Source organism: Tamandua tetradactyla, chromosome 14 (genome assembly GCF_023851605.1).
Source record: "Tamandua tetradactyla isolate mTamTet1 chromosome 14, mTamTet1.pri, whole genome shotgun sequence".
NCBI classification, from domain to species: domain Eukaryota; kingdom Metazoa; phylum Chordata; class Mammalia; order Pilosa; family Myrmecophagidae; genus Tamandua; species Tamandua tetradactyla.
Genome location: NC_135340.1, coordinates 54,682,553 through 54,705,177, shown reverse-complemented (window position 1 = coordinate 54,705,177; position 22,625 = coordinate 54,682,553). Strand labels below are relative to the sequence as shown.

The 22,625-nt window shown below is 39.6% G+C and overlaps 1 protein-coding gene across 10 annotated transcripts in view; it reads left to right on the top strand.

The window, feature by feature from the left end:
• Nucleotides 1-22,625, top strand: part of EXD1 (exonuclease 3'-5' domain containing 1) — a 149,525-nt gene that overhangs the window by 32,026 nt on the left and 94,874 nt on the right. For all 10 annotated transcript variants that reach the window (XM_077127499.1, XM_077127496.1, XM_077127497.1 and 7 more), the window contains one exon: nucleotides 5,485-5,571. In XM_077127499.1, the coding sequence (XP_076983614.1) occupies nucleotides 5,485-5,571 (87 nt within the window). The remainder of the gene's footprint in view (nucleotides 1-5,484; nucleotides 5,572-22,625) is intronic.

Here is a 22,625-nt window from a genome sequence, read left to right as displayed (position 1 = left end):
TGTTTTGTGTCCCAACATATAGTCTATCCTGGAGAATGTTCCGTGAGCACTTGAAAAGAATGTATATCCAGCTTTTGTTTGGGGGTGCAATGTCCTATACATGTCTGTTAAGTCTAGTTCATTTATCATACTATTTAGTTTCTCTGTTTCTTTATTGATCCTCTGTTCAAATGTTCTGTTTATTGGAGAGAGTGTTGTGTTGAAGTCTCCCACTATTGTGGTAGAGTTGTCTATCACTCCTTTCAGTTTTGCCAGTGTTTACCTCATGTACTTTGGCCCACTTCGCTTAGGAGCATAAATATTCATGATTATTTCTTCTTGGTGAACTGTCCCTTTTATTAATATATAGTTCTTTCTTTATCTCATAACGTTTTTGCATTTAAAGTTTATTTTGTCTGATATTAGTATAGCTACCCCAACTTTTTTGTTGTTTGTTTTTTGTTTACTGCTTATATGGAATATCTTTTTCCATCCTTTCGCTTTCAACCTATTTGTGTCTTTGGATCTAAAATGAGTCTCTTGTGAACATAATATAGATGGATCCTGTTTTTTAATCCATTCTGCCAATCTGTGTCTTTTGCTTGGGGAGTTTAATCCATTTAACAGTCAAAGTTATTACTGTAAAGGCAGTTCTTACTTCTGTCTTATTTTTTGATTTTTATTTATTAGATCTTTTTTTTTAATTTTCTCTTTTTATCCTTTTAATTGCCCTTACTAATACAATTCTGTACCCCACTCCATCTCTCTCTCTCTCCCTCCCCTCCTCTTCTTTTCAGCCTGTAGAACCCCCTTTGTTAGTTCTTATAGGGCTGATTTCTTATTCACAGACTCTCTCAGCTTCTGTTTATCTGTGAATATTTTAAACTCTCCCTCATTTTTGAAGGACAGCTTTGCTGAATAGAGAATTCTTGACTGGCAATTTTCTCTTTCAGTGTCTTAAATATATCGTACCAATGCTTTTTTGCCTCCATGGTGTCTGATGAGAAACCAGCATTTAGTTTATATGCTGTCCCTTGTTTGTGGTGAATTGCTTTTCTCTTGCTGATTTCAGAATTTTCTCCTTTCCTTTAGCATTTGACAACCTGATAAGTATGTGTTTTAGAGTGAGTCTATTCAGATTTATTCTATTTGGAGTATCTTGGGCTTTTTGAATTTGTATATTTATGTCTTTTATAAATTTCCACTATTATTTCTTCCAATATTCTTCCTGACCCCTTTCTCTTCTGTTCTCCTTCTGGAACACCCATGATGCGTATATTTGAGTGCTTAGTGTTGTCAGTTATTTTCCCGAGACCCTGCTAAATTTTCTCCATTTGTTTTTTTTGTCAGTTTGAATTCGGTTTCTCTGTCTTCTAGCTCAGTGGTTCTTCTGCCTCTTCAAATCTGCTGTTGTGTCTCCAGTGTATTTTAAATTTCATCTACAGTGTCTTTTATTTCCATTATGTCTTTATTTTTCTAGGTATTCTTTCAAATTCTTCTTTATTCTCTTCTAGTGTCTTCTTAATATCCTTTATCTCTTTAACACATTTTCCTTCAGTTTTCTTGATTCAGAAGATTTGTTTTAACTTCTATGATTAGTTATTTTAGATTTTGTGTCTCCTCTGACTTTTTAATTGGTTCCTTTGAGCCATTTCTTCTTGAGTTTTAGTGTGCTGTGTGATTTTTTGCAGTTATCTGATTATTTTACTGGGTCTATTTTGAATGTTGACTTCTCTCTCTTGTCCTGGCTTTAGTTGTTGCTTGGCTTGTATTAGTGTACTGCTTTGACAGTTGGGTTATCAGTATTTCTTAGCCAAAGCAGGACCAAGTACCCATGCATGGGGTGTAGACCAGCTCCAGTGGGAGTTGGATAGGTTCTGGATAGACTCAGAAAAGCCCTGCAGTTTCCCCCTGCATTTTCCGGCCTGCTCAGCAAATGGTGCTCTTTGGTTAGTTAACCATCCTCAGAAACCGTTTACCTCCTGGAGCCCCACAGAGTCTCATGAGGCATAGTTGAAACCGTGGGGTTCCTGTGCCCTCACTACACCAGCCAAAATCTGGCTCAATGTGGGCTTTGTCCCCCTCTTTACTTACAGTGGAGGACCCCCACAGTCACCCCAGTCTGCACTCATTCCCCAGGCAAGAATCAGGCCACCCTCCTGCTTTTTCCCTAGAGGGTAGAGGATGGGCACCAGGATCTCCAGCTGGAATTACAGTCTCTGTCAATTTTCTCAGATTCTTCATCCCTCAGTGACCTGGGCTGCAAAATGTCCTCCCCCTTCCCCTGGTTCACCAAACAGTTGATTGAGACAGTTTCTGCCTGCCCAGTTGCTGCTTTGGGGGAAGATTTTGTAATTCCCTCCCTAATCCTCCATTTGGAAGCTCTTATTTGCTACGCTTTTGTATTTTGCCCTTCCCAGCAGCTTGAGTCTGTCATGGGTCCATGTGGACTTGGGTTTCTGTGTTTAGATATAGGTGGTGAGCTCTCTCAGTGCTGTGTCCACAGTAGGAGGTGCCTCTGGGCACTTTCAAAGCTGTGTGGGACTGAGTGAGAGGGAGGGAAGAGGATTGGCTGGTCAGGGATGGAAGTTTCCTACCTGATATTTTTCTGTCTTTGATTCAGCATTTGTGGGACCCTTCTTCAGTCTTTACCTTCTTCTAGAGTTCTGAATGAGTAAGAATAGTATTTTTATTTTGCTGAATCTCTGGGGAGAGATGTTCAGTAGCTGTCTTACATCATATTGATGATGTCACCCTAGAGTCTTTTTTAAAAAGAGCTTTATTGAGATGTAATTTGCATACCATTCGATTTACCCATTTAAAGTTTACGGTTCATTGGCTTTTAATATATTCAAAGAGTTGTGCATCCATTACACAATTTTAGAACATTTTTATTACCCCCTCAAAAGAAGCTCCACACCCCGTAGTCATCACACCCCAGTCTTCAGTTCCGCCACCCTAGCCCTAGACAACCACTTATCTACTTTTTGTCTGTATGTATTTATCTATTCTAAACATTTCCTATATATGGAATCATGCAATATTTGTTCTTTTGTGTCTGGCTTTTTTCACTTAGTTTTACGTTTTCAGGGTACAGCCATGTTATAGCATGTATCAATACTCCATTCCTTTTCATGGCTAAATATTCCATTATATGGATATACAGCATTTTATTTATCCATTCATCAGTTAGACATTTGAGTTGTTTCCCCCTTTTTTGGCTATTATGAATAATGCTTTGTTTCCCCCTTTTTTGGCTATTATGAACAATGCTGCTAGGAATAATTGTGTACAAGTTTTTAGGTGGACATATGTTTTCATTTCTAGTGGGTATGTACCTAGAGTAGAATTGCTGGGTCCTATGGGAACTCTATGTTTAACCATTTGAGGAACTTACAGAATGTTTTACACCTCTTCCATTGCTATCAGTAGTGTATAATAATGGATCCAATTTTGCTACATCGTCAACAATGCTTGTTAATATCTGCCTTTTTGGTTATAGTTACCCGACTGGTTATACAATTGTGGTTTCGATTTGCATTTCTCTGATGGCTGATCATGTTGAGCATCTTTTCATGTGCTTTTTGGTCGTTAATGTATCTTCTTTGGAGAAGTGTCTATTCAGATCCTTTTCCCATTTTTAAGTTGGGTAATTTGTCTTTTTATTATTGAATTGTAATAGTTCTTTATATATTAACAGATTTTTAAAAGGGTATATGATAGAAATAGGGTAAGAATTTTTGCTTTAGAAATTTGAAGTAGTTGGAAGTTCTTAATCAATAGTGAGATATACCTTTTGTTTTCAATTCTCAGCTTCTTATTATTGATTGAGGATGGAACTGAAATTCAAGTCCCTGTTCTAGTTTGCTAGCTGCCGGAATGCAACACACCAGAGACAGATTGGCTTTTAATAAAAGGGAATTTATTTTGTTAGTTCTTCAGAGGAAAGGCAGCTAACTTTCCATTGAGGTTCTTTCTTACGTGGAAGGCACGGGATGGTCTCTGCTGGTCTTCTCTCCAGGCCCCTGGGTTCCAACAACTTGCCCCGGGGTGACTTCTTTCTGCATCTCCAAAGGCCTGGGCTGAGTTGAGATGAGGAATGCCGAGCTGCTTAGGCTGTGCTACGTTGCATTCTCTCATTTAAGCACCAGCCAATTAAGTCAAATGTCACTCATTGCAGCAGACATGCCTCCTAGCTGACTGCAGATGTAATTAGCAACAGATGAGGTTCACGTACTATTGGCTTAAATCCGCAGCAACAAAACTAGGTATGCTCACCTGGCCAAGTTGACAACTGAATCCAACTAACACAGTCCCCTTTTCTCATCATTGATGAGAGTTGCTCAGAATGTAGGACACTTTATCCTCTCTAAAGAAAGATATCGTGCCTAGCATAAGTTACCGTGCCCTTCTATGCTTGAGTAATTTACCTACCTGTATGTGCAAGGTTGATATTTTGATAGATTGTGGATTAAGGATTATAGAATTATATAATTTTGGGGAGATAAGATTATAGTTGATCAAAGGGCAAGAGTGTTTTCCTGGAATACTACTATTTCAGTTTTGAGTAATTTATTGAATCTAAGTCTTTAAGGAACCTGTTAATTCCTTATTTCTATCATTCTGAACAGTAGTAACTATGAGACTCAGCCACCAGGTGTGCTCTTTTCAGGTATGAGAGTGTCCTGTATTAAAGCGCTGCCTTTGCATGAGGAATATGGTCATAGAGACTAGAATTCTTTTCAGTAGCCTCATTGATAACCAAAGTATCTTGAGTTTTCAACTCTCATTTGCATGCAGAGTATAGGTGAGTTGTTTTCCAGTTGTGGAATACTTTTACTAAAACTAAAAAGAGATCAGAAATGTTCAGTGGTGATTTATGCCTGTATGTGAATCGACTCTTGGATTTTAGAACTGAAAAACTATGATCTGCCTTGTTTTTTGCTGCCTGTGATAGTTAGATTCAGGTGTCAACTTGGCTAGGTGAAGGTGCATAATTCTATTGCTGTGGACATGAGACAATGGCATGTGAACCTCATCTGTTGCTGATTACATCTGCAGTAGGCTAGGAGGCATGCCTGCTGCAATGAATGATGTTTAATTTAATTGCTGGTGCTTAAATTAAGAGAGAGCTCAACGTAGCACAGTCCAAGCAGCTCAGCATACCTCATCTCAGCACTCGCAGCTCAGCCAGGGCCTTTGGAAATGCTGAAAGAAGTCACCCCTGGGAAAGTTGTTGGAACCCAAACACCTGGAGAGAAGGCCAGCAGAAATCACCCTGTGCCTTCCCATGTTAAGAAAGAGCCTCAGTTGAAAGTTAGCCACCTTTCCTCTGAAGAGCTATACATTAACTAAATAAATCCTCTTTTATTAAAAGCCAATCCATCTCTGGTGTGTTGCATTCTGGCACCTAGCAAACTAGAACACTGCCTATTTTATTTGTGCCATTCATGATGTTATAGTTCCAACATTTATTCTCTGGACATTTTCTCCTTTTCTTACCAGATGCTCCACATCAAGAAGCAGAGTGTTCTGAGTGTGGCAGCAGAAGGAGCTAATGTGTGTCGTCATGGGAAATTGTGTTGGCTTCAGGTAAGAGATAGTTTTCTAAAATTTTGAAATAATTATAGAGTCACTGGAAGATATATTTTTATCTTCTTTTTATCACTCCAAGGTCACTGTTCTGTAACTTGCTTGGAATGTCTTTTATTCTTCCAATCTGTATTTATTCTTTTCAAAAGGAAAGAGCCTTTGTCTCCTTGTAGATTCACTTTGATCATCATCATTGCAGTCCCACAGGCTCTGCTTGACCTCTTGTTTCCCAGCTCTTTTTCATCATTTTGGATATATGAAAAGCTGCTTATGCTTCTTTCTGGGGTAGGTTTCTGTCATGTCACTTTAGTTTACCTGGACCTGTGAGATGTCAGAAGAGAGTCTCATTGTATCAAAAGAAGTTTATAGTGAGCCTTGAGTAACTAGGAGATGGGTAGCCACCTTTGGATCAAACCCAGTAACATCAGTATTTAAGAGTAGCCAAGAGAGTAGGCTGAAGTCCCAACCAGTGCCTTCTACCCTTTAGATTAGGACCAGCTACCACTCACTGACTGTGAATATGTATTAGGTTTGGCAGGCTGCTCTCTGGGATATTTGCCTTCCCTACTGGAAATAAATAGAGGTTTCCTAGCCCTATTAGCCTCTCTTTTGCTTCATGCACTTGCTAGGTAAACCTTAGCATTTAGGTGAGTAGATTTGATTTAGCAGTTCAAATGCAAATTATTTAAAAGAAACCCAAACTGCTCTCTACCGCAACAAAAGGATGGACTTCTTGGTAATGCAGGTATGGAAAGCTCTAAATTATTTCCTAATATGCCCTGCATTAGTCTTCCAGGTACCAGAGGGGGTCAGCTGATTATAGCTGTCCTCTTTGTGACTGGAAGCAAATTAATGGGCACATTTCTTTCGACCAGGTCCTTGGACCTGTGTATTTAATTTTTTAAATCAAAGTGTCGCATGGACTATGAATTAAAAGCAAAAAAAAAAAAATGATAAATGGCTTATAAGGAAAATAAAAACAGCCCCATTCCACCTGCCTTCAGAGGCAAGCACTTTCTTTTTGTTGTGGTAACATACATCACATATTGCCATTTTAACCATTTTTTTAAACATTTTTTATTGTGAAATATGGACAAAAAAGAAATGAATTTCAACGTACATTTAACAAGTAGTTATGGAACAGATTTCACAATTTGGTATGGGTTACTGTTCGGCAATTTCAGATTTTTCCTTCTAGCACCTCCAAAACACTGGAGACCAACAGAAATGTCAATATATTGATTCAGCAGTCATATTCATTTGTTAAATCTTATCTTCTCTGTTATACTCCTTCTCTTTAAATAACCTGTGTATCTAAAAGCAATACATTTCAAAGTACATTACAACAAATAGTTGTAGAACAGATTTCACAGTTTGGTATGAGTTACAATTCCTCAATATTAGGTTTTTATTTCTAATTGCTCAAAAGTACTAGAAGCTAAAAGAAATATCAGTAAAATGATTCAGCACTCATTTGTTAAACCCAGCTTTCTCTGTATAACTGCACCATCACCTCTGATCTTTCTCACACTCTGTAGGGGTATTTGGGCTATGCCTATTCTAACTTTTTTTTTAAACTTTTTATTGTATAGTCTAACATATATACAAAGCAAAGAAATAAAAAAGAAATAGTTTTCAAATCACTCTTCTTCAAAAGTGGTAACAGAATAGATCCCAGAATTTCTCATGGGCTACTATACAATCCTTTCATATTTTTCCTTCTAGCTACTCCAGGATATAGGAGGCTAGAGGGCTTAAGTGCTTTTTTATCATTACAGTCGACCTTTTTTTTTTCCTTCTTTTTTTGGTGAACAATAACATATATACAAAAAAGCTATAAATTTCAGAGCACTGTGCCACAATTAGTTGTAGAACATATTTCAGACTTTGACATGGGTTACAGTTTCACAATTTTAGTTTTTTGCTTCTAGCAGCTCTAAAATACTGGAAACTAAGATATCAGTTTAATGATTCAGCATTCATATTCATGTATAATTCCACCATCACCCTTGGTCTTTTCGTACTCTCTTTGGGGTTGTTTGAGCTATGGCAATTCTAAATATTTGATATTGAAAGGATCTGTCACTAATGTGGGCTAGGGAGATGGAACTATCTGATGCTCTGGGCTAGGTTTCAGGATTTATCTGGACCAGGGACCCATCTAGAGGTTATAGGTTTCTGGAAAGTTACTGTAGTGCCTGGAGCCTTTGTGGAATCTTATATATTGCCCTAGGTATTATATACCTAGGTATTATTTAGGATTGGCTGGTATTATCCTGGCTGGGGGTTGGCAGGTTATGATAGGTATCAAGGTCTACCTGAAGCTTGCATAAGGGCAACCTCCAGAGTAACCTCTCTACTCTATTTGAACTCTCTGCCCTTGATACTTTATTAATTATACTTCTTTTCCCCCTTTTGGTCAGGATGGAATTGTTGATCCCATGGTGCCAGGTCTGCATTCATCCCTGGTAGTCCTCTCTCATGTTGTCAAGGAGACTTTCACCACTGGATATCATGTCCCACGTAGGAGGAAGGACAATAATTTCACTTGCAGAGTTGGGCTTAGAGAGACTGAGGCCACATCTGAGCAACAACAGAGGTCCTCCAGAAGTAACTCTTATACATCCCTATGGGTAGCCTAAGCTTCTCCACTACCTACATAAGTTTCACAAGAGTAAGCCTCATGATTGAGGGCATGGCCTGTTGATTTGGGTATCCCTAAAGTATGACACAGTATCAAGGGATTCCCTGATGGTAAAGTTTAATAGTTCCATATTCTTTCTCCCCTCCCTCTGGGGACTTTGACAGTACTTTTTGATTATCTGCTTCTAGGATGTTTCTAGGCCTTATGATAATCTGTATAGGATTAAAGGACCTTATTCTAGTTTTCTATCTGCCGAAATGCAATATACCAGAAGCAGAATGGCTTTTAAAAAGGGTAATGTAATAAGTTACTAGTTAACAGTTCTAAGGCTGAGAGATGTCCAATCTAAGGCATCAATGGAAAGCTACCTTGGTTCAAGAAGGCCGATGAAGTTCAGAGTTTCTCTCTCATCTGAAAAGGCACATAGTGAACATGGTCAGGGCTCCTCTCTCATCTGGAAGGGCACATGGCAAACACAGCATCATCTGCTAGCTTCTTCTGTTGGCTTCCTGTTTCGTGAAACTCCCCAGGAGGCATTTTCCTTCTTCATCTCTAAAGGTCACTGGCTGGTGGACTCTGCTTCTCGTGGCTATGTCGTTCTGCTCTGCTCTCTCTGAATCTCCCATTCTCCAAAATGTTTCCTCTTTCATAGGACTCTAGAAAATAATCAAGACCCACCCAAATGGGTGGAGACATGTTGTCACCTAATCCATTTTAACAACCACTCTTGATTAAATCACATCTCCAGGGAGATTATCTAATTACAGACGGTATTGAATAGGGATTATGCTGCCATTATGAAATGGGATTTTTATTAAAACATGGCTTTTCTAGGGTCCATACATCCTTTCAAACCAGCACAGACCTCTTTCTTATTCTGGGCTTCCTGTGTTTTCACTTGTTCAAATGAGCTATACAAATAGGCTGAATTAGATTATGCACAACAGAAAATTTCAGTTCCAGATCAAATAAGCCTTTCTTCCATTGGTCTCAAAGAGTATGTGTGATTCTAAAGTATAGACACTGTATTCTTTACCCCTATGCTCTGAATTACTTCAACCCCAACCTGTTCGGCTTTGTTCTTATCTCTAAATATCAGGTTATATATATAAAACAGCCTCTCAAAATCCAGAAATATTAATCACCACTCCAGACTTAATGTGTCTGCTCTAAAAAGCTTACAATCTAGGCCCCTATTTTCTTATAAGCATTTTCTAAAGGTGACCATACCATTTTTGTTTTTTTGTTTCTGGCTTATTTTGTCTCACCAAATGCCCCACATGTTCATTCACATCGTTGCATGTCTCATGACATCATTCCTTTTTGTAGCAGCCTTCTTTGTCTCTTATGATGCCTTACATTTAAAGTCTGTTTTGTCCAATATTAGTATAGCTACTCCAACTGTGTTTTGATTACAACATGCATGGAAAATCTTTTTCCATCCTTTCACTTTCAGTCTGTTTGTTTCCTTGTGTCTAAGATGAGTCTCTTGTAAGCAGCATATAGCTAGATTATGTTTCTTATTCCATTCTGCCATCTTTTAACTGGTAAATTTAGTCCCTTAACATTCAAAGTTATTACTGAAAAAGTGTTTCTTAATTCCACCATTTTATCTTTTTTATTTATTTGTCAGATCTATATATTCTTTTCCCTCTTTCTCTTTGTATTATTTAAATTATCCTTAGTAGTACTCTTCAGTTCTGTGCCCTCCTCCAGACCTTTCTCTCCTGTCTTTTTTTTTTTCAGCTGGCAGAACTCCTTTTGGTATTTCTTACAGGTCTAGTTTCTTGTTGACAGATTCTTTCAGGACTTCTTTGTCTGTGAAAACTTTAATCTCTCCCTCAACTTTGGAGGACAGTTTGGCTGGGTGCAGAATTCTTGACTGAAAGTCTTTCTCTTTCAGAATCTTGAATATATTATACCACTGCCTCCTCGCCTCCAGGATGCTAGTTGAGTAGTCTGAATTCAGTCTTATTTGATTTCCCTTGTATGTAGTAGATTGCTTTTCTGTTGCCACTTTCAGGATTTTCTGCTTCTCTTCAACATTTGACAGACTGATTAGTATGTGCCTTGGGGAAGGCCTATTTGGATTTATTCTGTTTGGAGTTCTTTGGGCTTCTTTGACGTGTATATTTATGTCCTTTATGAGGGTTGGGAAGTTTTCCCCCATAATATCCTCAATTACTCTCCTAACCCTTTAGTTCTCTCTTCTCCTTCTGGGACACCAATGATTCTTATATTTGTGCGCTTTGTTTTGTCTATCATTTCCCTGAGATCCAATTCAGTTTTTTCCATCTTTTTTGTCACTTGCTGTTTTGAGTCTTTGAAGTCAATTATCCTGTCCTCTATATCACTTATTCTTTCTTTTATCTCTTCAAATCTGGTGTCGTGTGCCTCTAGTATATTTTTAGGTGATCAACAGAGTCTTTAATCTCTGTTATTTCCGCTATTTTTCTATTTATTCTTTGAAATTCCTCTTTGTGCTCTTCTACTATCTTCTTTATTTCCTTTATATCATTTGCTATCCCACTTATTTTATTAAGTAGAGTTGCATGAATATCTTTGATTAGTTGTTCCAATGTCTGTGTCTTCTCTGGTGTTTTAATTTGGTCATTAGGTAGGGCTATATCTGTCTGCATTGTGATATGCTTAGTGATCTTCTGATTCTTCGTGGCATATAATTATGTTGATTGATTTACTTTGGGAGTTGATTTCTTTCAGTAGTCTAAGGCCTTGTGTTTGTGGGATGATTGTACAGCAGGGAACAGGGCATGGGTGGAGCACTTAGTAAGGTGATTTGTTTCAGGGCACATATGGGTGCAGATTGGGGATATTACTCTGATGCTTGTGAACATGGGTGCGCAACAGCCAGGGAGGATGTTAGCTGTGCGGGTGCACTGGTTTGGGGGCCGTAAACCTGGTACGCGCTGGTCTAAGGCATGGGGCCCTTTGTGCGCATGTGTATAGCTGTGGCAGCAGGTCAGAGTTACACCTTCATGGATTGGGGGCAGATGTGACCCAGCTGCGCAGATCAGCACTTTCTCAGAGCTGGGAAGTGAGGCTGAGGGCTGTGCACATGCATGGTTCTAGGCCTGCTGTAAAGTGCGGTTCCCAGAGCTGAATGATGTGATTCGCATGCGTGGGCCTCTGATTGTCATAAACGGATTCACAGAGCTTAGGCGAGGGCAGGGTGAGGTGTGCAACACTATGGGCGGGAGCCAGGGATAGCCTAGGTATGGAGGTTAGTGCCCATAACATTTATGCGTTGTCAATAGCCTGCAGGGAACAGAGAGGGGGAGGTAGTGCTCAGGAGTGATGCAAGAGAGGTGAGTTGTGCTGTGCTTGGGTGGGGGTGTGGGGCAGGTATGTGCACTGGGGGCTGGTGGGGTGGGGGCACCTGGAGCATGGGAAATGGGACCAGGTGATGAGGGGTTCACGTGCATGGGGTGTGGGGTGAGTCGCTGGTAACAGGGCTGGGCTGGTGTGGGTAGCATGCCCAAGGAATGGGACCTGGCTTGGAATGGGACCTGGCTTACTTCCCAGTCCTATGTTCCCGTCCATGCACTCCCATGGGCTCCGTGGCTCTGTACCTACGTACCAGGCTCCAGCTTTCTGCCTCTCAGTTCCTCGGCTTCTGCAACCAGGGTTGCCACATGTTGTACAGAAGGCTTTCCCAGGTCAGCTGCACTCCCAAATTGCTGCCTCAGTCACCCTTCTGTCCCTCCTCTAACTTTTCCGTGGAACAAGGCTAATCTGGAGATACTCTAGTCAGCCATCTTCCCAGAAGTCTGCCATTTTAACCATTTTTAAGTGTACAGTTCAGTGGCATTAATTACATTCTCAATATTATGCTGTCATCACCACCATCCAAAACCAAAACCCCATATGGAAACTCTTACCCATTAATCAGCAACTACACATTCCTCCCTGCCCCTAGCCCTTGGGCGCCTCGATTCTACTTTCTGTCTATTCGAGGTTGCTTTTTCTAGATATTTTATGTAAACAGAATCATACAATATTTATTATTTTGTGTCAGGCTTATTTCACCAGGCATAATGTTTTCAAGTTCATCCAAAGCATAATACATCCATTCTGATATATCAGAACTTCATTACTCTTTATGGCTGAAAAATATTCCATTACATGTATATAACACATTTTATTTATCCATTCAGTTAATGGATATTTGGGTTGTTTCCATCTTTCAGGTATTGTGAGTAATGGTGCTATGAACTTTGGTGTACAAGTCTTAGCTCTGTTTTCAATTCCTTGGGGTATACATGTTTGTATGCATGGGGGAGACACGTTGACATGTTGTTTATGGTATTTTTCTTATTTCTAATAATAAGCATATTTCTCTCTCTTGATTCATCTGTTTTTATAAATTATCTATTAACTTTTATTATGGTGTTCTAGTTTTCTTGCTCCCAGAATGCAATATACCAGAAATGGAGTGGTTTTAAAATGGGGAATTTAATAAGTTGCTGGTTTACAGTTCTAAGACCGTGAAAATGTCCCAAGTAAAGCAAATCTATTAAAATGTCCAAATTAAGGCACCGAGAAGAATTTACCTTTCCTCAAGAAAGGCTGATGAAGTTCAGGGTTTCTCTCTCAACTGGGAAGGCACATGGTGAACATAGCGATGTGTGCCATCTTTTCTTCAGGCTTCTTGTTTCATGAAGTTCCCCGGGAGGCATTTTCCTTCTTCATCTCCAAAGGTTTCTGATGGCATGTGCCAGCAGTCTGCCTTGTTGTGACTCTGCTCTGTTGTTCTCCTGTCATTCTGTCGTGGTTCTGCAGCTCTCTCCTCATTCTCAAAAGAAACTCTCTCTGAAATGTCTCCTCTTTTATAGGGTTACAGTAAACTAATCAAGACCCATGTAGAATGAGTGGTGACATGTCTCCATCTAATAAAGTTTAATAGACACAATTGATTGAGTAACATCTCCATGGAGATGTCCTAATCAGGCTTCCAATTTATGGTACCGAATAGGGATTAGAAGAAACCATTGCTCTCACAAGATTGAAAGGATTGATTAGGATTAAAACATGGCTTTTCTAGGGTACATAAATCTTTTCAAACCAGCACATTCCACCCTCTGAACTCTAAAAAAGACATATTTCCCTATATACACAATACACTGATTCCATCACAATATCAGAAATCCTTAAGCCATTTCAATAACAATACAAATGTAATAAAAGGTTAAAACCAGTACAAAGTCTCATCAAAGTCAGCTACAGGCATGGGCAGTCCTAAAGCAAAATTTTCTCTGCTGGCTCTGGACCTATAAAACTCAAAATAAGTTATTTGCTGCCAACATATAAAGGAGGAACAATCATAGGATACATATACCCATTCCATAGGGAGGAATTGGAAGGAACACAGGGGCTATGAGACCCAAGCAGTTTCGAAAACATGCAGGGCAAAGTCCATTAGATTTCAAAGTCTGAGAGTCATTTGTCTTTGGGGCTTTAGAAAGCAGCTGCCCCACCCTTTCCAAGAGCCTATGCTGAGGCCCACTTCCCTCTGAATGCAACCTTGGGGGATATTGGGGAGATTACCTTTGCTTCGACTCCATCCTCTCCAAGCATTGGGGCTGCACCCGGGCTCTCTACCATCTCGGGGGCATATACTCAACCTCTCCATGTGGTGGCAGCCAGGCTTTCCCTAATCCCCAAGGAATGTACACCACCCTCTCCAAGGCCTGAGGCAGCAGCACTCCTCCACTGCAAGGATGTGGAGGGCACATCCTCTGCCTCTGGGGCAAACTCACTATCTCCATGTGCTTCTTGACTTCAGACTCTAGCCTCCATGGTTTTGCCTCTGAAATTATCTTACCTTCACGTTGTTCCTTTTCTGAGCCCCCCAGTTGAGACTGGCAGCAGTTCTTTTTATGGGTCCCACAGCACTCTTGTTGGCTTTCTATGTAGCAAGCAAGGATTGTACCCATCAGACAGCAGTAGTTTCCACAAATCTTTCCTGGATAACTCCATTTCCAATCCTGGCTTTTTCTCAAATGGCTGACTAGTTCCACATTTGGTTAAATTCTCTCATGGGGCACTATTCTCTGGGGTCTCCCTTCCTGAAAAGCCAGAGTTTTCCAGAACACCAATTTCATTGCACCCATGAGTTCAGTTCTCAGCTTATCTCTTTCCTGTCACATTTCACTATAAGCTGTGAGGAGAAACCAGGTTGTACTTTCCACATTTAATTGGGAAATCTCTTCTGCTAAATATCCAAGTTCATATTTTAAAATCTGTCTTTCAGCCAAAGCCATTTGTCAACTTTTCCCGATTATCTGCCATTATAAAACAAGGATTTGGGCAAACTATGTGAGGTCCCAGCTAGTGTACTGCAGATGAACTTGGCATTCGGCAACCAGCAGTATGGAGGTACCCTGGGGAAGCATCAGTGCTGAACCGGGCTGGTGCATCACTGCCCAGCAGCCAGAAGAAGCGGAGGCGGGAGAGTTGAGCCCGTTGCTAAGCAACTTTCTTGCTGCTGCTGCTGATTGCTCTCCTGGCTTCTTACTCAGTCCATTTTCTGCTTAGTATGTATATTCAGACAGTTAGTGGTGGCAGGCACCATAATAATTCAGAATATTGGAGCTATGTCATCTTATCTTCTATTATTAAAACAGAGCTTCCTGCTGCTATTTCAGAATTTTTAACTGGAGACAACAGTGGGTCTTGGTATCTTGATGGACAAACTGCTGATAGTCATTTGTGTTGGTGTTATGTTCCCTGTTGCACTTCTTCCCAAAATAAGCTTTCTTGGCTACACAAGTAGTTTATTATTTTCCTTTATGGTGTTCTTTGCTCTCATGGTAATAATTTAAAAATGGTCCATCCCTTGTCCTCTGACATTAAATTACATAGAGGAATACTTCCAGATTTCAAATATTACAAATTATTGTAAACCAAAGCTCTTTCATTTTTCCAAAGAGAGTGCTTTTTCCATACCAACCATGGCTTTTTCTTTTCTTTGCCACACCTCAATATTGCCTATATACTGTGAACTTCAAAGTCCTTCAAGAAAGAGAATGCAGAGGGGGCCAAGATGGCAGCTTAGTAATGTGCGCGCGTTTTAGTTCGTCCTCCAGAGCAACTACTAAATAACCAGAAACAGTACAGAACAGCTCCCGGAGCCATGATAGTGACCGGACACACAGCATACCTCAGTGTGGACCAGCTGGACCGGCTGCGAGTCTCCGGAACAGTGAGTTCCCCAAGCCATGCACAGTTCCCCAAGCCGCGGCGGCCGGTGCCCGGCGCCCCTCCCCCACAGGCGGCTTCCCGGAGGGAAAGAAAAGAAACTCTAACAGTAGCAGAGACTGAGTCCAACCAAACACCAATAGTGGCATTAATAAACAAATTCTGACTACTAAAATTAGGCCCCCAGCTCAGGCGAAACTGGTCAAGGCGGAGGTCGCCTAATGGGCTAACCGAAAAAGAGGAAAGGGGAAGAAATGGAGCCTTCTGTGACTGTTTCTACGGAGGCTTGGTTGCCTCTGGATTCAGCAGTGGGATTACACAGGCTGCAACTGCCCCAAGCATACGCAGAAACAGGCTGCTTTCAGGGCTGTCTCCCGCCTGAACTTTCCTCACGGGAGGGGTGAAACGCAACTCAAGTGGAATCCCTCTCTCAAGGAATTCAGATCCCAGGGCTTTGTAATTTGAAGCCATTAAACCAGCCTACAACCTTTCCTCTGTCTCCATCACGCCCCCAGCAGGGAGAGACTTCCAAAGTTAAAGGAGCCACAACATCTTTTGCTGGTGTGACCCACAGACAGACAAGCACCACATACTGGGCAGGATAAGAAAAACAGAGCCCAGAGATTTCACAGGAAAGTCTTTCAACCTGCTGGGTCTCACACTCAGGGAAAACTGACACAGGTGATTCTTTCCCCCCAAAAGGAGGCCAGCTTAGTCCGGGAAAACCTGACTGGAGTCTGTAATACCTATGTAGACCCCCCTAAGGGTCGGGAGGGAAAAAGCACCTTACAAGCAGGACAAGGAACAAGAAAACAACAACTGAAAAATTACCCTCTGTTAAACAAAACTTAAGCTAGAGGCCCAGAAAAAGCTGAACTGAAGGTCAATGAACAGATAGACAACAAACTCATCTAGCAAGAAAACCCTAGGTAAGATAAGTGAAAGCAATCTCCAGAATAAACTAATTGAGGTAATTAAATGTCCAGACGCCAGCAAAAAATAACAAATCACACCAGAAAAATTGAAGATATGGCCCAGTCAAAGGAACAAACCAATAGTTCAAATGAGATACAGGAGTTGAGACAACTAATTCTGAATATATGAACAGAAATGGAAAACCTCATCAACAACCAAATCAGTGAATTGAGGGAGGACATGAAGAAGGCAAGGAATGAACAAAAAGAAGAAATGGAAAGTCTGAAAAAACAAATCACAGAACTTATGGGAATGAAAGATACAGTAGAAGAGATGAAAAAATAATGGAAACCTACTGTGGTAGATTTCAAGAGACAGAGGTTAGGATTAGTGAACTGGAGGATGGAACATCTGAAATCCAAAAAGAAACAGAAACTATAGGGAAAATAATGGAAAAATATGAGCAGGGGCTCAGGGAATTGAATGATAATATGAAGCGCACAAATATACGTGTTGTGGGTGTCCCAGAAGGAAAAGAGAAAGGAAAAGGAGGAGAAAAACTAACGGAAGAAATTATCACTGAAAATTTCCCAACTCTTATAAAAGACCTAAAATTACAGATTCAAGAAGTGCAGCACACCCCAAAGAGAATAGATCCAAATAGACGTTCTCCAAGACACTTACTAGTTAGAATGTCAGAGGTCAAAGAGAAAGAGAGGATCTTGAAAGCAGCAAGAGAAAAGCAATCCATCACATACAAGGGAAACCTAATAAGACTATGTGTAGATTCTTCAGCAGAAACCATGGAGGCAAGAAGACAGTGGGATGATATATTTAAATTACTAAAAGAGAAAAACTGTCAACCAAGAATTCTATATCCAGAAAAATTGTCCTTCAAAAATGAGGGAGAAATTAAAACATTTTCAGACAAAAAGTCACTGAGAGAATTTGTGACCAAGAGACCAGCTCTGTAAGAAATACTAAAGGGAGCACTAGAGACAGATACGAAAAGACAGAAGAGAGAGGTATGGAGAAGAGTGTAGAAAGAAGGAAAATTAGATATGATATATAAAATACAAAAGGCAAAATGGTAGAGGAAAGTACTACCCAAACAGTAATAACACTAAATGTTAATGGATTGAACTCCCCAATCAAAAGACATAGATTGGCAGAATGGATTTAAAAACAGGATCCTTCTATATGCTGTCTACAGGAAACACATCTTAGACCCAAAGATAAACATAGGTTGAAAGTGAAAGGTTGGGAAAAGATATTTCATGCAAATAACAACCAGAAAAGAGCAGGAGTAGCTATACTAATATCCAACAAATTAGACTTCAAATGTAAAACAGTTAAAAGAGACAAAGAAGGATACTATCTACTAATAAAAGGAACAATTAAACAAGAAGACATAACAATCATAAATATTTATGCACCGAAGCAGAATGCCCCAAAATACGTGAGGCATACACTGCAAATACTGAAAGGAGAAATAGACACATCCACCATAATAGTTGGAGACTTCAATTCCCCACTCTCATCAATGGACAGAACATCTAGACAGAGGATCAATAAAGAAACAGAGAATTTGAATATTACAATAAATGAGCTAGACTTAACAGACATTTATAGGACATTACACCCCGCAACAGCAGGACACACCTTTTTCTCAAGTGCTCATGGATCATTCTCAAAGATAGACCATATGTTGGGTCTCAAAGCAAGTCTCAACAAATTTTAAAAGATTGAAATCATACACAACACTTTCTCAGATCATAAAGGAATGAAGTTGGAAATCAATAATAGGCAGAGTGCCAGAAAATTCACAAATACGTGGAGGCTCAACAATACATTCTTAAACAACCAGTGTGTCAAGGAAGAATTTACAAGAGAAATTAGCAAATACCTTGAGGTGAATGAAAATGAAAACACAACATATCAAAACTTATGGGACGCAGCAAAGGCAGTGCTAAGAGGGAAATTTATTGCCCTAAATGCCTATATCAAAAAAGAAGAAAGGGCAAAAATTCGGGAATTAACTGTCCACTTGGAAGAACTGGAGAAAGAACAGCAAACTAACCCCAAAGCAAGCAAAAGGAAAGAAATAACAAAGATTAGAGCAGAAATAAATGAAATTGAGAACATGAAAACAATAGAGAAATCAATAAGACCAGAAGTTCGTTCTATGAGAAACTCAATAAGATTGATGGGCCCTTAGCAAGATTGACAAAAAGAAGAAGAGAGAGGACGCAAATAAATAAGATCAGAAATGGAAGAGGAGACATAACCACTGACCTCACAGAAATAAAGGAGGTAATAACAGGATATTATGAATAACTTTATGCTAATAAATACAACAATGTAGATGAAATGGACAAGTTCCTAGAGAGGCATGAACAACCAACTTTGACTCAAGAAGACATAGATGACCTCAACAAACCAATCACAAGTAAAGAAATTGAATCAGTCATTCAAAAGCTTCCTAAAAAAAAAAGTCCAGGACCAGACGGCTTCACATGTGAATTCTACCAAACATTCCAGAAAGAATTAGTACCAACCCTGCTCAAACTCTTCAAAAAAATTGAAGAGGAGGGAAGGCTACCTAATCATTCTGTGAAGCCAACATCACCCTCATACCAAAACCAGGCAAAGATATTACAAAAAAAGAAAACTGCAGACCAATCTCTCTAATGAATATAGATGCAAAAATCCTCAACAAAATTCTAGCAAATCGAATCCAGCAACACATTAAAAGAATTATACATCATGACCAAGTAGGATTCATCCCAGGTATGCAAGGATGGTTCAACATAAGAAAATCAATTAATGTAATACACCATATCAACAAATCAAAGCAGAAAAATCACATGATCATCTCAATTGATGCAGAGAAGGCATTTGACAAGATTCAACATCCTTTCCTGTTGAAAACACTTCAAAGGATAGGAATACGAGGGAACTTCCTTAAAATGATAGAGGGAATATATGGAAAACCCACAGCTAATATCATCCTCAAGGGGGAAAAACGGAAAACTTTCCCCCTAAGATCAGGAACAAGATAAGGATGTCCACTATCACCACTGTTATTCAACATCGTGTTGGAAGTTCTAGCCAGAGCAATTAGACAAGAAAAAGAAATACAAGGCATCAAAATTGGAAAGGAAGAAGTAAAACTATTACTGTTTACAGATGATATGATACTATACGTCGAAAACCCTGAAAAATCCACAGCAAAACTACTAGAGCTAATAAATGAGTACAGAAAAGTGGCAGGTTACAAGATCAACATTCAAAACTCTGTTTGAAATCTCTCAGCCATTGATGCTTAGTCTCATTTCACTCTTCCCCCTTTGGTCGAAAAGGTTCTCTCAATCCCTTGATGTTAATTCTCAGCTCATTCTAGGGTTTTTCTCAGTCCCTTGATGCTGAGTCTCAGCTCGTTCCAGGATCTCTGTCCCACGTTGCCAAGAAGGTCCACACCCCTGGGAGTCATGTCCCATGCAGAGAGGGGGAGGGTGGTGAGACTGCTCGTTATGTTGGCTGGAGGGAGAAGTTAGGCCTAATTTTAAGTAGGCTTGACCTATCCTTTGTGGGGTTAAGTTTCATATGAACAAACCCCAAGACTGGGGACTCAGCCTATAGCTTTGGTTGTCCACACTGCTTGTGAGAATATCAAGAATTCAACTTGGGGAAGTTGAATTTCTCCTGACTCTCACCATTCCCCGAAGGGGGCTTGCAAATACTTTTCCAGTCACTGATCAAATCACTCTGGGATTCATTGGGGCATTACTCTGGACAAACTAACAGAATCTCATGTCCTGCCTGAGATTCCAAGTGCTTATGACATTAAATCAAACTATCTACATGAGTTATATTAGGAAATGCTCTAGTCAAAATATAAATTTTGTAACAAACATTTTTTGCTTTAGTCTCACACATAAGGTGACATTTTAAAGTATTAATTACCATCTATTTTCAGCACCCTGCAATAATGGCATTCCTTTGTTCTTCCTCATGAAAAACATTTTTAAAATTTGTACATTGTACATTTCACTATTATTATACACTCTAGGCATTCCTAGATTATACCATCTCGGCCTTTACCATCTATCTTTCTTTCTGATTTCATTTATGTCCCCAGCCCTCCTCCCTCTATCATTCTCACATGCAGCTTCATTCAGTGTTTTAACATAATTACATTACAGTTAGTTACTATTGTGCTGTCCATTTCTGAGTTTTTATATTCAGTCCTGTTGCACAGTCTGTATCCCTTCAGCTCCAATTACCCAATATCTCACCCTATTTCTATCTCCTGATGGTCTCTGTTACCAAGGAAATATTCCAAGTTTATTCACTAATGTCAGTTCATATCAGTGAGACCATACAGTATTTGTCCTTTCGTTTCTGGCTAATCACACTCAGCATAATGCCCTTAAGGTCCATCCATGTTGTTACATACTTCTTAACTTTATTCTGTCTTACAGCTGCATAATATTCCATCTTATGTAAATGTCACAGTTTGTTTAGTCAACTCTCTGTTGATGGACATTTTGGCTGTTTCCATCACTTGGTAATTGTTAATAATGCTGCTATAAACATTGGTGTGTAAATGTCCATTTGTGTCCTTGGCCTCGTGTCCTTTGAGTAGGGACAGCATATAGATGGGTCCTGTTTTTTAATCCATTCTGCCAGACTATGTCTTTTGATTGGAGAGTTTAATCCATTAACATTCAGTGTTATTACTGCATGGGTAGTACTTTATTCTACTATTTTGCCTTCTGGATTTTATATGTCATATCTAATTTTCCTTCTTTTTACCTTTACTCATAGTCTTCCTTTTTACACTCTTCTCCACACCTCTCTCTTCTGTTTTCGTATCTGTCTCTAGTGTCCCTTTAGTATTTCTTGCAGAGCTGGTCTCTTGGTCACAAATTCTCTCAGTGATTTTTTGTCTGAAAATGTTTTAATTTCTTCCTCATTTTTGAAGGACAGTTTTGCTGGATATAGAATTCTTGGTGGGCAATTTTTCTCTTTTAATAATTTAAATATATTATCCCAATGTCTTCTCGCCTCCATGGTTTCTCCTGAGAGATCTGCGCATAGTCTTATTGGGCTTCCCTTGTATGTGATGGATTGCTTTTCTCTTGCTGCTTTCAAGATCCTCTCTTTTTCTTTGACCTCTGATATTCTGATTATTAAATGTCTTGGAGTATGTCTATTTGGATCTATTCTCTTTGGGGTATGCTGCACTTCTTGGATCTGTAATTTTAAGTCTTTCATAAGAGTTGGGAAATTTTCAGTGATAATTTCCTCCATTAGTTTTTCTCCTCCTTTTCCCTTCTCTTCTCCTTCTGGGACACCCACAACACATATATTCATGCGCTTCATATTGTCTTTCAATTCCCTGAGTCCCTGCTCATATTTTCCCATTTTTTTTCCTATGGTTTCTGTTTCTTGTCAGATTTCAGATGTTCCGTCCTCCAATTTTGAAATCCTATGTTCTGTCTCTCGAAATCTACCATTGTGGGTTTCCATTGTTTTTTTCATCTCTTCTACTGTGTCTTTCATTCCCATAAGTTCTGTGATTTATTTTTTCAGACTTTCAGTTTCTTCTTTTTGTTCTTTCCTTGCCTTTTTTATATCCTCCCTCAATTCATTGATTTGGTTTTTCATGTCTGTTCATACATTCTGAATTAATTGTTTCAGCTCCTGTATGTCATTTGAATTGTTGGTTTGTTCCTTTGACTGGGCCACATCTTCAGTTTTCCTAGTGTGATTTGTTATTTTTTGCTGGTGTCTAGGCATTTAATTACCTTAATTAGTTTATTCTGGAGATTGCTTTCACTTCTTTTATCTAGGGTTTTCTTGCTGGGTGAATTTGTTGTCTATCTGTTCTTTGACATTCCGTTCAGCTTTATCTGGACCTTTAGCTTAAGTTTTGTTTAACAGAGGAGAATTTTTCAGTTATTGTTTTCTTGTTTCTTGCCCTGCTTGTGTGGTGCCTTTCCCCCACACACACTTAGGAGGGTCTACTTAGATATTATAGACCCCAGCCAGATTTTCCCAGACCAAACTGGCCTCCTATCAGGAGGAAAGAGTCACCTGCGTCGGTTTTCCCTGAGGGTGAAACCCAGCAGGTTGAAAGACTTTCCTGTGAAGTCTCTGGACTCTGTTTTTCTTATCCTGCCCAGTATGTGGCTCTTGTCTGACTGCAGGTCCCACCAGCGTAAGATGATGAGGTACCTTTAACTTTGGCAGACTCTCCCTGATAGGGGCG